This window comes from Bison bison, unplaced genomic scaffold (genome assembly GCF_000754665.1).
Source record: "Bison bison bison isolate TAMUID 2011002044 unplaced genomic scaffold, Bison_UMD1.0 scf7180017864035, whole genome shotgun sequence".
NCBI classification, from domain to species: Eukaryota; Metazoa; Chordata; class Mammalia; order Artiodactyla; family Bovidae; genus Bison; species Bison bison.
The window spans coordinates 1,707,158-1,720,310 of NW_011494607.1; the positions used below are offsets into that span (position 1 = coordinate 1,707,158).

General features: G+C 38.6%; 1 protein-coding gene across 3 annotated transcripts in view; it reads right to left on the reverse strand.

Annotated features, from left to right (window-relative positions):
- The window catches only part of LAMA2 (laminin, alpha 2), a 705,371-nt gene that overhangs the window by 133,538 nt on the left and 558,680 nt on the right, over window positions 1-13,153 (reverse strand). For all 3 annotated transcript variants that reach the window (XM_010834646.1, XM_010834645.1, XM_010834644.1), the window contains exons 37-40: window positions 11,784-11,994; window positions 3,694-3,810; window positions 2,834-2,997; window positions 350-488 (exon numbers count right to left, since the gene is read on the reverse strand). In XM_010834646.1, the coding sequence (XP_010832948.1) occupies window positions 350-488; window positions 2,834-2,997; window positions 3,694-3,810; window positions 11,784-11,994 (631 nt within the window). The remainder of the gene's footprint in view (window positions 1-349; window positions 489-2,833; window positions 2,998-3,693; window positions 3,811-11,783; window positions 11,995-13,153) is intronic.

Sequence of the window (13,153 nt, forward strand, 5' to 3'; positions counted from 1 at the left end):
TACAGCCCACCAGGCCTTCCGTCCATGGGATTTTCCAGGCAAGAGTACTGGAGTGGGGTGCCATTGCCTTCTCCTTATGAGTTGGTGGCACAAACCTATTTGTCATCTGGGATAATAATACAACTCTTATTAGTGGTGGAAAGTGTATGTAACTGAGAAGAGTTCTGCTATGATTACAGCACATTGAGAATTTATTTTGGATAAAATTTAAAAGGAGCCTTTGAAAATAATTTAAAACTAATATTCTAATTTGCCAGGATTTTCCAGAGCTTATTTAAGTTTGAGAAATTTAGTTTAGAAACTTACTTGAAAAGGTTCACCTCAGTACATAGCACTATTTGTTTCTTACCAGTTCTGTGGCTTCGTGTGCAAGAACTTTGGCTTCTTTGGCAATTTTCTCAGCTTCGTCAATATAGTCCTTAATGTTGCTGTAAGCGTTGAAGGCTGCAGTGGCATTGAAGGAGATGTTTTTAGCCTCATCAAGGATTCTGAAGGGATTATCCAAAAAGAGAATATCAGAGTAGTTGGTACTCAAATGAAGAATATTTGAAGAACTCACTTATAACAAATAAGGCTTCCAAATGATCATGGCCAATATAATAATGATAATCCCAAATCCTAGTGAGGTATCTACTAATTGTATTATATTGTAGCTTTCAGTTTAAACTCATATTCCTAAATAACCAAGCTAGAACTGTTATAATAAAATGAATTATATATGAATTTTTCCCAGGGTCTTCAAACATTAATATTTTCCTTTGTATCAAGAATATTAAGTTTTGAAAAACAAAACCTTTCACATGGAGTATATTAAATCCAGATTTACTTATGAAAATTATTCTTGGGGTTAATACACCTATTTTATTATGACAATCCCCAAATTGTAGGGGAAGCAAACCAGTTATATTGAGAAGGCTGTTTACCAGTCAAACACACCTCACTAGTGGCCCATCCCCCCATGGAAACATATAAGAATAACAGTTATAATAAGCTATTATTTCACAGGGCAGTACTGAAATAGTAGTGCCTTCATGGAGTTTGAAAGGGAAAAAAAAAAGACTTAAAGGCTATGTATGGAATCACCAGTTTTCATTCCAATCCAAAAGAAGGCAATGCCAAAGAATGTTCAAACTACTGCACAACTGCACTCATCTCACACACTAGCAAAGGCGTGCTCAAATTCTCCAAGCCAGGCTTCAACAGTATGCGAACTGTGAACTTCTAGATGTTCAAGCTGGATTTAGAAAAGGCAGAGGAACCAGAGATCAAATTGCCAACATCCATTGGATCATTGAAAAAGCAAGAGAATTCCAGAAAAACATCTACTTCTGCTTTATTGACTATGCCAAAGCCTTTGACTGTGTGGATCACAACAAACTGTGGAAAATTCTTGAAAGAGATGGGAAGCCAGACCACCTGACCTGCCTCCTGAGAAATTTGTATGCAGGTCAAGAAGCAACAGTTAGAACTGGACATGGAACAACAGACTCGTTCCAAATCAGGAAAGGAGAGCATCAAGGCTGTATACTGTCATCCTGCTTATTTAACTTATATGCAGGGTACTTCATGAGAAATGCTGGGGTGGATGAAGCACAAGCTGGAATCAAGATTGCCAGGAGAAATATCAATAACCTCAGATATGCAGATGACACCACACTTACGGCAGAAAGCGAAGAAGAACTAAAGAGCCTCTTGATGAAAGAGAAAGAGGAAAGTAAAAAAGTTGGCTTAAAATTCAACATTCAGAAAACTAAGGTCATGGCATTTGGTCCCATCACTTCATGGCAAATAGATGGGAAAACAGCAGGAACAGTGAGAGACTTCATTTTGGGGGGCTTCAAAATCACTGCAGATGGTGACTGCAGCCATGAAATTAAAAGATGCTTGCTCCTTGGAAGAAAAGCTATGACCAACCTAGACAGCATATTAAAAAGCAGAGACATTACTTTGCCAACAAAGGTCCATCTATGGTTTTTCCAGTAGTCATGTATGGATGTGAGAGTTGGACTATAAAGAAGGCTGAGCACTGAAGAATTGATGCTTTTGAACTGTGGTGTTGGAGAAGACTCTTGAGAGTCCCTTGGACTGCAAGGAGATCCAACCAGTCCATCCTAAAGGCAATCAGTCCTGAATATTCATTGGAAGGACTGATGCTGAAAGTGAAACTCCAATACTTTGGCCACCTGATGTGAAGAACTGACTCATTTGAAAAGACCCTGATGCTGGAAAAGATTGAAGGAGGGAGGAGACAGGTTTAACAGAGGATGAGATGGTTGGATGGCATCACTGACTCAATGGACAGGAATTTGAGTAAACTCCAGGAGTTGGTAATGGACAGGGAGGCCTGGCGTGTTGCAGTCCATGGGGTTGCAGAGAGTCTGACAAGACTGAGCAACTGAACTGAACTGAACCAATGCAACCACGTTTTCAAAAGCCAGCCCTTTAACAATAAATAGTTTTGATTTCATTAAAATTATAAAACTGAAATTTGGAGCAGAATGTGTGTTTATATATTACTATTTAAAATGCTAATAAGGCAACTGCTGTGCTCTCTAATAAAGAACAAAATATTTTTTCTAAGTGTAGCCTAAGGCAATGTTCGCTCCTCACCATGCAATATTTGAATTCACTTTTAACTCAGACTTTTGATGCTGCTCCAGTAGAGCTTTGTCTACACCCTTCTAATTAGGCTTTTCCACAGAAAGGCCATGCAGTTTGTATGTTAATAATTACAAAAATCAAGATTTGAAAGCAACTCTCAACCATTTCTGTTAGTCAAAACTTTTGGACAAGTGTCAAGATACATAGACATTTCCAACCACAAATGACATACCCATCAAGGACAGCAGATGAATCATTTAACTGAGCTGCATGACTCTCAGCCTGGGACACCTTCTCAGCCAGCTTCCTGTCCTTTATTTTTTGGGAGAGGTCATCTATTTTATCTTTCAGATCCTTGGACATGGGTGGCAATTTAGTTTGAATGTCTTCAACGTACTGATATGTAGAGAAAAGAAGGCATTTTAAATAAGCAAATCCAGCTTCCTCTAATTTATTAACGTCTCTTGGAGATATAATTACACATGCTTAGGTTTTTAGAACACTTAAAATTTACTAACCTAGCAAAAAAAAAAAAGAATAGAGAATAAAAGCTATTATTCAATGAAAGAGATTAGAAAATATGTGAAGGGAATTTATACCAAGAAGAACCTAACAATCTTTTTTAAAAAAAAAATGCTACTTCATAGGTCTAAATGCATAAATGATAGTCATTAGGATCTTTTAGACCATTTGCACTTCTATTACCGTATGTCATCATATATTAGCATCTACTGAATGAGACAGCATGTTGAAAGTCTGTTTGTAGCTTTACATTTCTCGTTTAACTAATGTTATATGAATACTGAAGCAGATTGTAAGTTCTGTACTAGGAACGACAAATGCCCTTCATCACTGTGAAAGAAAATACAGGTCAGTGTGAGTGTGCGAGTACCCTCATTACTGAGAGAATAACGTGAAGTTCTAATTGTTACCAATGGGTGGGCATGGTCACAATAGAATGAGACAAAAACAACTTTACACTCAAAAGAAAGTAACAATATTTGCTTATACTACTGAATTTCTCACTGGTTCCTATTCAAGAGCACTTGCATCATTATCATCGTTTAACTTTGGGTTTCATAAAATACTCACGACTATAACTGAGTTGATTTCATCTACAAGACGACTGGCTTCATCGAGTATGTCATTGCCTTCTTTTAAAGTGTTCTCAGTTTGTCGTTTGCCACTTTCTATAGCCTCCTTCTTTTTCTGTAAGACAGCATAAACAAAACATCAAAATGTCCTTTTGGGAAAACCCTATCTAGCCCTGTATTCCTGGCTTTCCTGAGCTGTCTGATCAAGGCTTTGCAATCAAGATATGTCATGTTGACTATGAGATTACATGAGAATTATAAAAACTACCCAGCCAACCCTTTGAGCCTTACTTTATTTTAAATATCCGTACAGGTGCTTTCTTTCTCCTATTGTGAGAAAGTCATACAAGAGAATGGTGGCTGATGTGATGGTAGCTGAGGAATGAAAAAAGATTTTTAAAGCAAGATGGACATCCATTTTAACTGAAATGTAAGTGCTGAATATGTATTACCAAGCGTGTGGAAGTATGCTGAATTACATTGGAACTACACATTAAATTCCAGAATCTGTGTCCAAATGAATATTTTGTGAGCACAAATGTGAGCAGATTTATTCTATGGGAGTTCTATAAAAACTGGAAGAAGTGAGATTTTAAAAGGAACTGAGGGGATGTACTTTTCAAAAAAAAAAAAAAAGAGAAACTCTCACATGGAAGAATAAACTTAATGGACTGTTCCATAAAAAGAGAGCAGACTCTAATTTTTCTTTGAAACTGATAGCTTGTCTTGAAACCACATGAAACTCATTCCTAGTCTAGAAGAGTAAAATCAACGGGAAAGAAATGGTGCTATTTCTCCATTTGGAGTATACTTTTGCCTTCTTTTTCTTTCTGTTTCTGACTCATTCTTTCAATCATCTTTTTCTACCTGTGGATTTAACTGCATCGATTATAAATTTAAGCCTTGCCATCTATGCCTTTTGAGATAAATAATAATGCTTGTTTATATATTCATTTAAATTTCAATATGGGCCAGGTAGTTTATAAGCTTTTCTCACTTAATTCTACATTAGCTCTATAGGTCCTGTGTTTATCATCTTTTAACTGAATAGAAAATTCTACAAGTGAAGTGATTTACCAAGGTCACACAGTGTAGTTAAGATGTGAATCCCAGTCTACCTAAGGATGGGCTTCCCCGGTGGCTCAGTGGTAAAGAATCTGCCTGCCAACTTAGGAGACATGGGTTCGATCTCTGGTGGGTTAAGATGCCCTGGAGTAGGTAGGAAATGGTTTACTCCAGTATTCTTGCCTGGGAAATCCCATTGACAGAGGGACCTGGCAGGCTACAGTCCATGGGGTGGCAAAAGAGTCAGACAGGATGTAGCAACTAAACAACAACCACAGCTACCTAAGGATAGAGTCTGGGTCTTCAGCTGTGACAGCACTGACTTTCCAATTGTGGAAACCACATTTATTTGCACTGGGACAGTGCTAATTTCACACCCTGCTTTCTCTACCTCTTCACCAATCACTTCAATTTGCTGCTGGTATACACATCTTATTTCTGCCTCTGAGCCTTTCCTTCACCATTTTCCCTTCCCCAATTCCCTGCCTTGGAGGAAACCTCCTTCATTTAGCCTCATATAAAATGTATATTCCCTCAGTACTCAAAATATGGCCCAGCGACCAGCAGAATCGGCATCACCTGGAAGCTTCTTAGAAATGCACAATCTTAGTGCCTTTTTGGGAACTACCAACTTGGAATCTGTATTTAACAAGAATCCCAGGTGACTGATATACACAATAAAATTTGAGAGAAATTGGCTTGGAATACAGCCTAGCACACAGTAAACACTACAGAATTGTCAACTATTATAATTACCTTATTTTCTTTTTCCTAGCACTTATCTGAATCATTTATCTGAATTATATTTATAGAGTGGCCATAAATGATAGAAACATAAATAATCATATTTTATTTTTTATATAGCTTGAATCATCTTGATTGGTTCTTCTAAGAGCTGCTAAAAGTACAAGTTATTTAATGACAATGATTAATACCAATTCATTACAACGTGCATGCATAAGTATGGGATGAAATGTATAGTCTCTTGAGCCTACTGGCCTAGTCTCTCTTGTACCTAGTGGACGAAGGGTAACATTGAATTCATCAAGCAATATGCTGAGAACATATTACTTATTATGTATATTAGCCCATGCTCCAGTTTATGATCATATTATATACTTATTTATTGGTTTAGTGACTTTCTTACTATAATATAAATTTCTTTAAACAATCTTTGTATCACTCTATCTCCAGTACCTAGACGAGTTTCCTCAATAAATAGTTTTGTTTGCACTTGTGACTTCTGTTTCATTCAACTACTCCCCACCCCGGCTAAATCAGAGAAATTTCAATTTCCCTTCATGAACAACAAATAGAGAGGTAGTGCTGATGGTTATAAGTCATATCTTATTTTTCAAGTTCTGACATTCTTTTCCACAACTATGAATTCTAGCCCTTAGCTTTTATAGAAACCGATTTAAAGTTGACCACGGGCAGACAGACACTCAGGAATCTTTCTTCAGCATGGTTTGTTTGTATTTATGAATCAAGGTAACTTAAAATGCTGTATCGATAGAAGGGAGACTATTTCCACCCATATGTGAGGTGAAGAGCTCCATTCATCTTGTTTTCAATTAAGCAGTGAATTAGAATCTTTCTGGGCTTCCCTGGTAGCTCAGCTGGTAAAGAATCCATTATAAAAGCTCTATTTGAGTTACTTTAGGGAACCCATTGTTCTGCAAAGATCACAATGTGTTTTTAATCACACTGAAGCAGGAATGATCTAGGGATTAAGGCAATTTCAGTGGTGGCTAATTTCAGATTAGACACTAATGAAATCTAGTTTTACATCAAGGAAAGATGGATCTATCTGGAGCGCCTAAATATTGATCAAAGTATTGATATAACATTTATTTGTGTTTGCTTTATGATACTTTATTCACTGAGAGAGAACATTTCTATTCTGTCTTTGTGCCCAACACTGTTCTCAGTCCTGGAGATACAGCAGGCCAGAAAACACGTTGTTCATGGCTTGGCTGGAGGGTAAAAATGAATAAGTTAATGTGTAACATATTTTTAACAATGAGTGCTATAAAAATAAATAAAGAGAGGGAATAGATAGAAAAGGATGTAGGATATAAAATACTTAAGATAGGAAGCTTTGAGCATTTGAGGAGCAAAAACAGGGTTTGTGATTAGAGAGAATTTTTCTCCCAGGCTTCCCTGGTGGCTCAGATGGTAGAGTCTGCCGGCAGTGTGGGAGACCTGGGTTTGATCTCTGGGTTGGGAAGATCCCTTGGAGAAGGAAATGGCAACCCACTCCAGGATTCTTGCCTAGAGAATCCCATGGATGGAGGACCCTGGCAGTCTACAGTCTATGGGGTTGCAAAGAGCTGGACACAGCAGAGCAACTTCACAAGCAAATTCTCCCAGTATATACCACAAGTATATTGTTAAAGTGACTCTCATTAGACAACAAAGTTGTTATATTTCTACTTTTAACTTCTAATTAGATCTTAATTCATTCCAGAGCTTTGTAAGTTTAAAACTTTTTGTTTTTGCTGGGGTTTTTTGAGGGGTGGTTAAGAAGCTACAAAAGCTATCTCCCCGTCTATTTTTATCTAGCAACTCATTCTTTACTTCTCGCAAAATCCTTCCTGTTCCAGGTTATAATGGTACCTTTGGGGACAGAATGCTCAATACATGTTACTTTGCTGAATTGAATTGCTCATCTTTTTGCCCCTCAGCCCACAGTCTCCTTCACTTTTTTTCCATCGCTGGAAATGGCCTTCTAGCCCTGTGCTGTTCTAGAAGGTTGCATTCAAAGTCTTCTATGAACTGGGCCATTTCCAGAGCCATCTTCTGCTACAGATTTTTATGAAGCTTACAAATGATTGTTACTGCTCCATTTGACACTTCCTGAGATCATACTTTGGGAGCTCTGTGTTTCTGCTCATGCTGTCCCATCATTTCTATCAGCTTCTGTGATGCCCTCATTTTAGTGTTTGATTCTCTCAGCTCGTACTAATCACAGTGCGTCATGTCTGACTCTTTGAGACCCCATGGACTGTGACCCAGGTTCCACTGTCCATGGGATTCTCCAGGCAAGAATACTGGAGTAGGTTGCATTCCCTTCTCCAGTATATCTTCCCGACTCAGGGATCGAACCCAAGTCTCTGGCACTGCAGGCAGATTCTTTACCATCTGAGCTATAGGGAAGCCCAGTGAAAGGTTAGAATGCCTGAATTTTTAGGAATTTGTAAGTTCTCTGAGGCCAGGAATCATTTCTATTTAGTCTCAAACACCCTGGTTACCAACAGCACCTTGATAATGGTAGGCATCTAATTGTATATTATTCCTGCCTGCTTTCCTAGCCTTATATCATAATATTTTCAATACAAAACCAATATTCGAGTTTATATGAGCCACTCAGAAAGTCCCCAAAATAAAATTTTAACCCATGACTCCAATATTTCAATTGCTTCTGATACAGGACAAAACCAAATTCCTTAGCTCAGTCTCAGAATGCAGTTCTCTTGTAACTCAAGTTCCGGACCCCCTGCCTTTGTTGGCTTTCTGTCCACTCACTAGTTCACAAGCAGTCTTTCTAGTCCTATCACATCACTGACATTTCTCCAAGGGTCTTCCCTTTTTCCCCTCTGTGTGTTTGCATTTATTTTCCTATTTCTGGAATGTTCTTCCTCTTCTACTTTGACCAATTAGAGCTTATGCTTCATGACTCAGCACATGTGTTTGGTCCATGAAAGTGAAAGTGAAGTTGCTCAGTCGTGTCCAACTCTTTGGGACCCCATGGACTGTAGCCTATCAGGCTCCAAGCCCTTCCTAAATCCAGGTGTGATTTTGATGCCCTTCCTTCACAAACCTCCAACAGAACTTCTGTAGGGCACAGATTAGTTAAATTGAGTGGATCTCGCACTAAGTACAAGTCACTGGAAGTCATCAGAGATGGTGTTTTATTCATGATATAAACATCAGTGACTTTCAAGCTTAAGACTGCATCTGTATCATTAGAAAGTGAAAGTGAAGTCGCTCAGTCGTGTCCTACTCTTTGTGAACCCGGTGGACTGTTTAGCCCACCAGGCTCCTCTGTCCACGGTATCTCCAGGCAAGAATACTGGAGTGGGGTGCCATTTCCTTCTCCAGGGGAATCTTCCTGACCCAGGGATCGAACCCAGGTCTCCCGCATTGCAGGCAGACACTTTAACCTCTGAGCCACCAGGGAAGCCTCATCTGTATCATTGGTGGGATTTGAAAAACACAGGTGCTGGGCTCCAACTCCAAGTTTCTGAGTTGATAGATTTGGGGGGACCTGAGAACCTATATTATTAACAAGCGCCTAGGTGATGCTAATGCTGCTGTTCCAAGCATCACACCATGAGCGTATCAGTGTTTGATACACTCAGTTTTTGTTTAGTACATTCCTTGAACTTAGTAGGGGCTTGATAAATGTTTTTACACAGTAAAAATTAAATGCTTATTTTCTTATAAAAAAATGCCTTGGGTCTTAATTGCATCACCTTTTTGTGGGCACAGTCTCAATAAAGTCATTTATTTAAATTACAACTAATTACTCAATCTAATGGATACAATGTATCAACTCTTCTTAAACCTATCGCAAATTGCATTAACACAGGGAATGTTCTAGAATATGGATTCTGGACCACACCTCAGACCAGGTAACTCGGTTTCTGGGTGGATGCTCAGGGCACCCCTCTCTTTAGTAAAATATCCAGGTGATTCTTTATTGGCCAGTCTAGTATCAACCTTGGCAATCAACCTTAATCAGCCTTGGCAAGCAGCTTTAAATAAGCTGTGTCTTACTCATATTAATGTAGTCACTTTATCTATTTACTCTAGTAAGTTTTAAACAAGCCTTTCGTTAAGCATGGCATATAAAATGAAAATACAAAAAGGACCACTTACACTTAAATACTGACTACATAAGCTCCAGGCATCTCCAGAGGTACCAAAGAATGATGGCTCTTGGTTTTAAACATCACTAAAATGAAGGAATAGCTAAAAGCACCATTTACTGTGCCACTATAACTCTTCTTGAAATACTTCCCAAATGCTTATTATACTTTCCACATAGGTAATTTTAATTTCTTAAACTGATGCCATAAAATGGAGCGGTGTACCTCCGGGTAAGTTACATCACTGGTGTGTCACTGAGGAAGATGAATCATGCAGGAGCCTGTGATAGGAAGGCGGTCCAGCAGCCTGCTTAACAAGACGGTGCTTTTTCTTTAATACTGCCAGCATGTCAGTAGACTCCAAATTGGTTAAGATTAGATACATCAGTGAGTCTCCTCAATCCTCCATCAAAATGACAAGGCTAAGTCCCAGGAGAGGGACCCAGAAAAAAAAAAATTCTTTTAAAAATTAATTCATCCTGTTACTTCTTAATCCAAAGGAAAATGGAGAAAAATGAATAGACAAAACATGCAGACTTTTTCTTTATTCAACTGTCATTCCACAAACAGTTTTGAGAGTATAACAAATGCCACAGAGTACTCAGAGCTGAAGGTAAAATTTTATGTTAGAAGAGAAAAAGGTCTGCCACTGTCTTCAGATCTATTGGGGTCAAATATTTTGAAAAGAACAATGGTAAGTTTGTTTCTGGCGAGGAAGTTATTTTTTTTAAATGCCAAGTACAGGTCTGTGCTTCCCAGATGGTGCTAGTGGTAAAGAACCCTCCTGCCAATGCAGGAGACATGAGATGTGGGTTTGACCCCTGGGTCAGGAAGATCTCCTGGAATAGGAAATGGGAACCCACCCCAGTATTCTTACCTGGAGAATCCCATGGACAGAGGAGCCTGGCGGGCTACAGTCCATAGGATCACACAGAGTAGGATACAACTGAAGTGACTTCACACACACACACACACACACACACAGGTTTGTGCCAGCATAAGTACTGAAGTCACTCCTTAAATATTAAGAAATAAATGAGAGAAAAAGAGAGGAATGAGCGAAGGAAGGAAGGGAAGAGAGAAGGAAGGGAGGAAAGAAGGGAGGGAGGGAGAGAGGAAGGAATGACTGGAAGGATCTGTTTTAGTTCCAGCTTCATTAGTGCTCTAAAAAAGGCAGAAACTGCCTATCATTTCTTTTTTTAAAATTAATTTATTTTAATTGGACAATATTGTGATGATTCTTGCCATACATCGACATGAGGAGAGAACTATCTCTTGGCTGAGGAAAAAGACAGAAAAGAACTCAGACTTGAACTGATTGTAAAGTATCATTTTCATAGACCGTGTTGCAAAGAAGAAGAGAAACTAAATGTTCCCAAGTTCTGGTCTCTTAGCTGTCTCTTTTATGCTCACATTTCCTTGTGGCTCAGAAGATAAAGAATGTTCCTGCAATGAAGGAGACCTGGGTTTGATCTGTGGGTCAGGAAGATCCCCTGGAGAAAGGAATGGCTACCCACTCCAGTATTCTTGCCTGGAGAATTCCTTGGACAGAGGAGCCTGGTGGGCTACAGTCCATGGGGGTTGCAAAGAGTCAGACACAACTGAGTGACTAACAGTTTTACTTTCACTACACTTTCCATTAGAAAACTCTTGACACTTTCGTGACTTATGGCAGCCCATGTCTAAACCATGGCTCATGGGTTATGTTGGGTAGATTGTAAAATCAAGGTAGTGGTATTTGAAGAAACCCTAGACATACTCTAGTATAATGCACGCACTGTCCAGTTGAGAGACTGGTGCTTTGGGACTTTGACTTGCTCAGGCTTGTATTCTAGTTAGTGGCACAGTTATCATTAAGACCAAGGACCCCTGACTTCCAACAAAGATCTCATTCCACTGTATCACACTGTTCTTAAAATTTTTAAATAGTGTAAGTTATCTAAATTTTACTTGATTATACGGGCAGTGATGATTAATTTAAAAAACAAAGGAGGATCATTCTCTGTCCTGCTTCTTACAAGTCTTCTTTCAGAGTTGTCAAACTTGATCTCATAAACACGCATCAACTTACATCCACTTGACTTACCTGGCCATGGTCAGACCCCTACACCACGGTCCAAGATTCAGATGAAAGAACTCTAGGACTCACCTCCAAAGCCGTCATATTTTTCTGGTTTTCTGCAGATAAGAGATTAGCTTCTCTGATTTTATCTGTGGCTTCTCTCAGTAGGTCCCAAGCATCATCAACCTTGCTTTCATAGTCTGCCAGTTTCTCCCGGAGATCCTTCTCCATTTCCTCGTTTTTCCCCCAGGACTCTCCAAACAACTTCTTCACTTTCTTCAGAAGGCCTTCTGCAGCTCTGTAAACACCCCACCCCAACAAGAGACAATAAGCCCCTGTCACTGCCTCAGTGTTACAAAGAGATACTAACATTAGAAGTATGGAAAAACATGACAATATTTAAAGCAGACTGTGTGCTAAACCAAGTTGAAAACTGATAGCTGAAAAGTGGCAAGAACATTTAAAATTAAAGCACAAAAAATCACACATTGTACTTTTATTAATAACATAACATTATCATTTGGAAAGGAACTCATGCTATTCTCAAAATCTGGCTGATGAAATCAGTTTTATCATGTATGTTATATACCAAAAATAAAATATGATTAACCATGAGATATTTTTTCTGTTTCTTTGAAGACAAGATGTGAATATTGATATATTTGGTTAGAAACAATATAATGCCATGCTGTTGACGTGCTAGTATAATTTTGATCTACTTTTCTTTTCCTTTGAACTGAGTTCTAGGAGTTTCCTGGATTCAACTTAATGGTTTTTCTAAAGTGATACTGTTTGAGCCCTGTAAGAACGGCTAAATACTTGAAAAAGAGTAGTTCTCAAACTAGCAGGCGTGATAATCCCCTGAAGCACTTGGCAAATGGATTGCTGGGCCCCATCCCAAAAGTTTCTAATTGAGTAGGTCTAGGATGGGGTTGGATAATTTGCTTTTCTAACAAGTTTTCAGGTGTTGCTAATGTTGCTAGTTTAGTAGATTTTATTTGATTATTAATAACACCATCACTTTGTAGTTAACTGTACATGTAAAACTGTACTTTTTATTGAGTATCCAACCATTGGCATTCATTGGCATTAGTAAAATCACTATCATTATTCATAACCTCAAATCCTCAACCTTTATTTCATAGTATTAGTACGTATTATTTGACAGTTCTATTCAATATTTCCCAAGATGACAAAATGTATAGGATGACTTGCTAAATTCATAACTTTATTTATCCAAAAATATTTTCATTAAAACAAAATCAACAGTTTTAAAGCCCCTAATACAGGAAATTAATAAAGCAAGCCCACTAATTGAAGAAGTGTGCGTCCTAAGTCACTGCTGCTGCTAAGTCACTTCAGTTGTGTCCGACTCTGTGCAACCCCATAGACGGCAGCCCACCAGGCTCCCCCGTCCCTGAGATTCTCCAGGCAAGAACACTGGAGTGGGTTGCCAT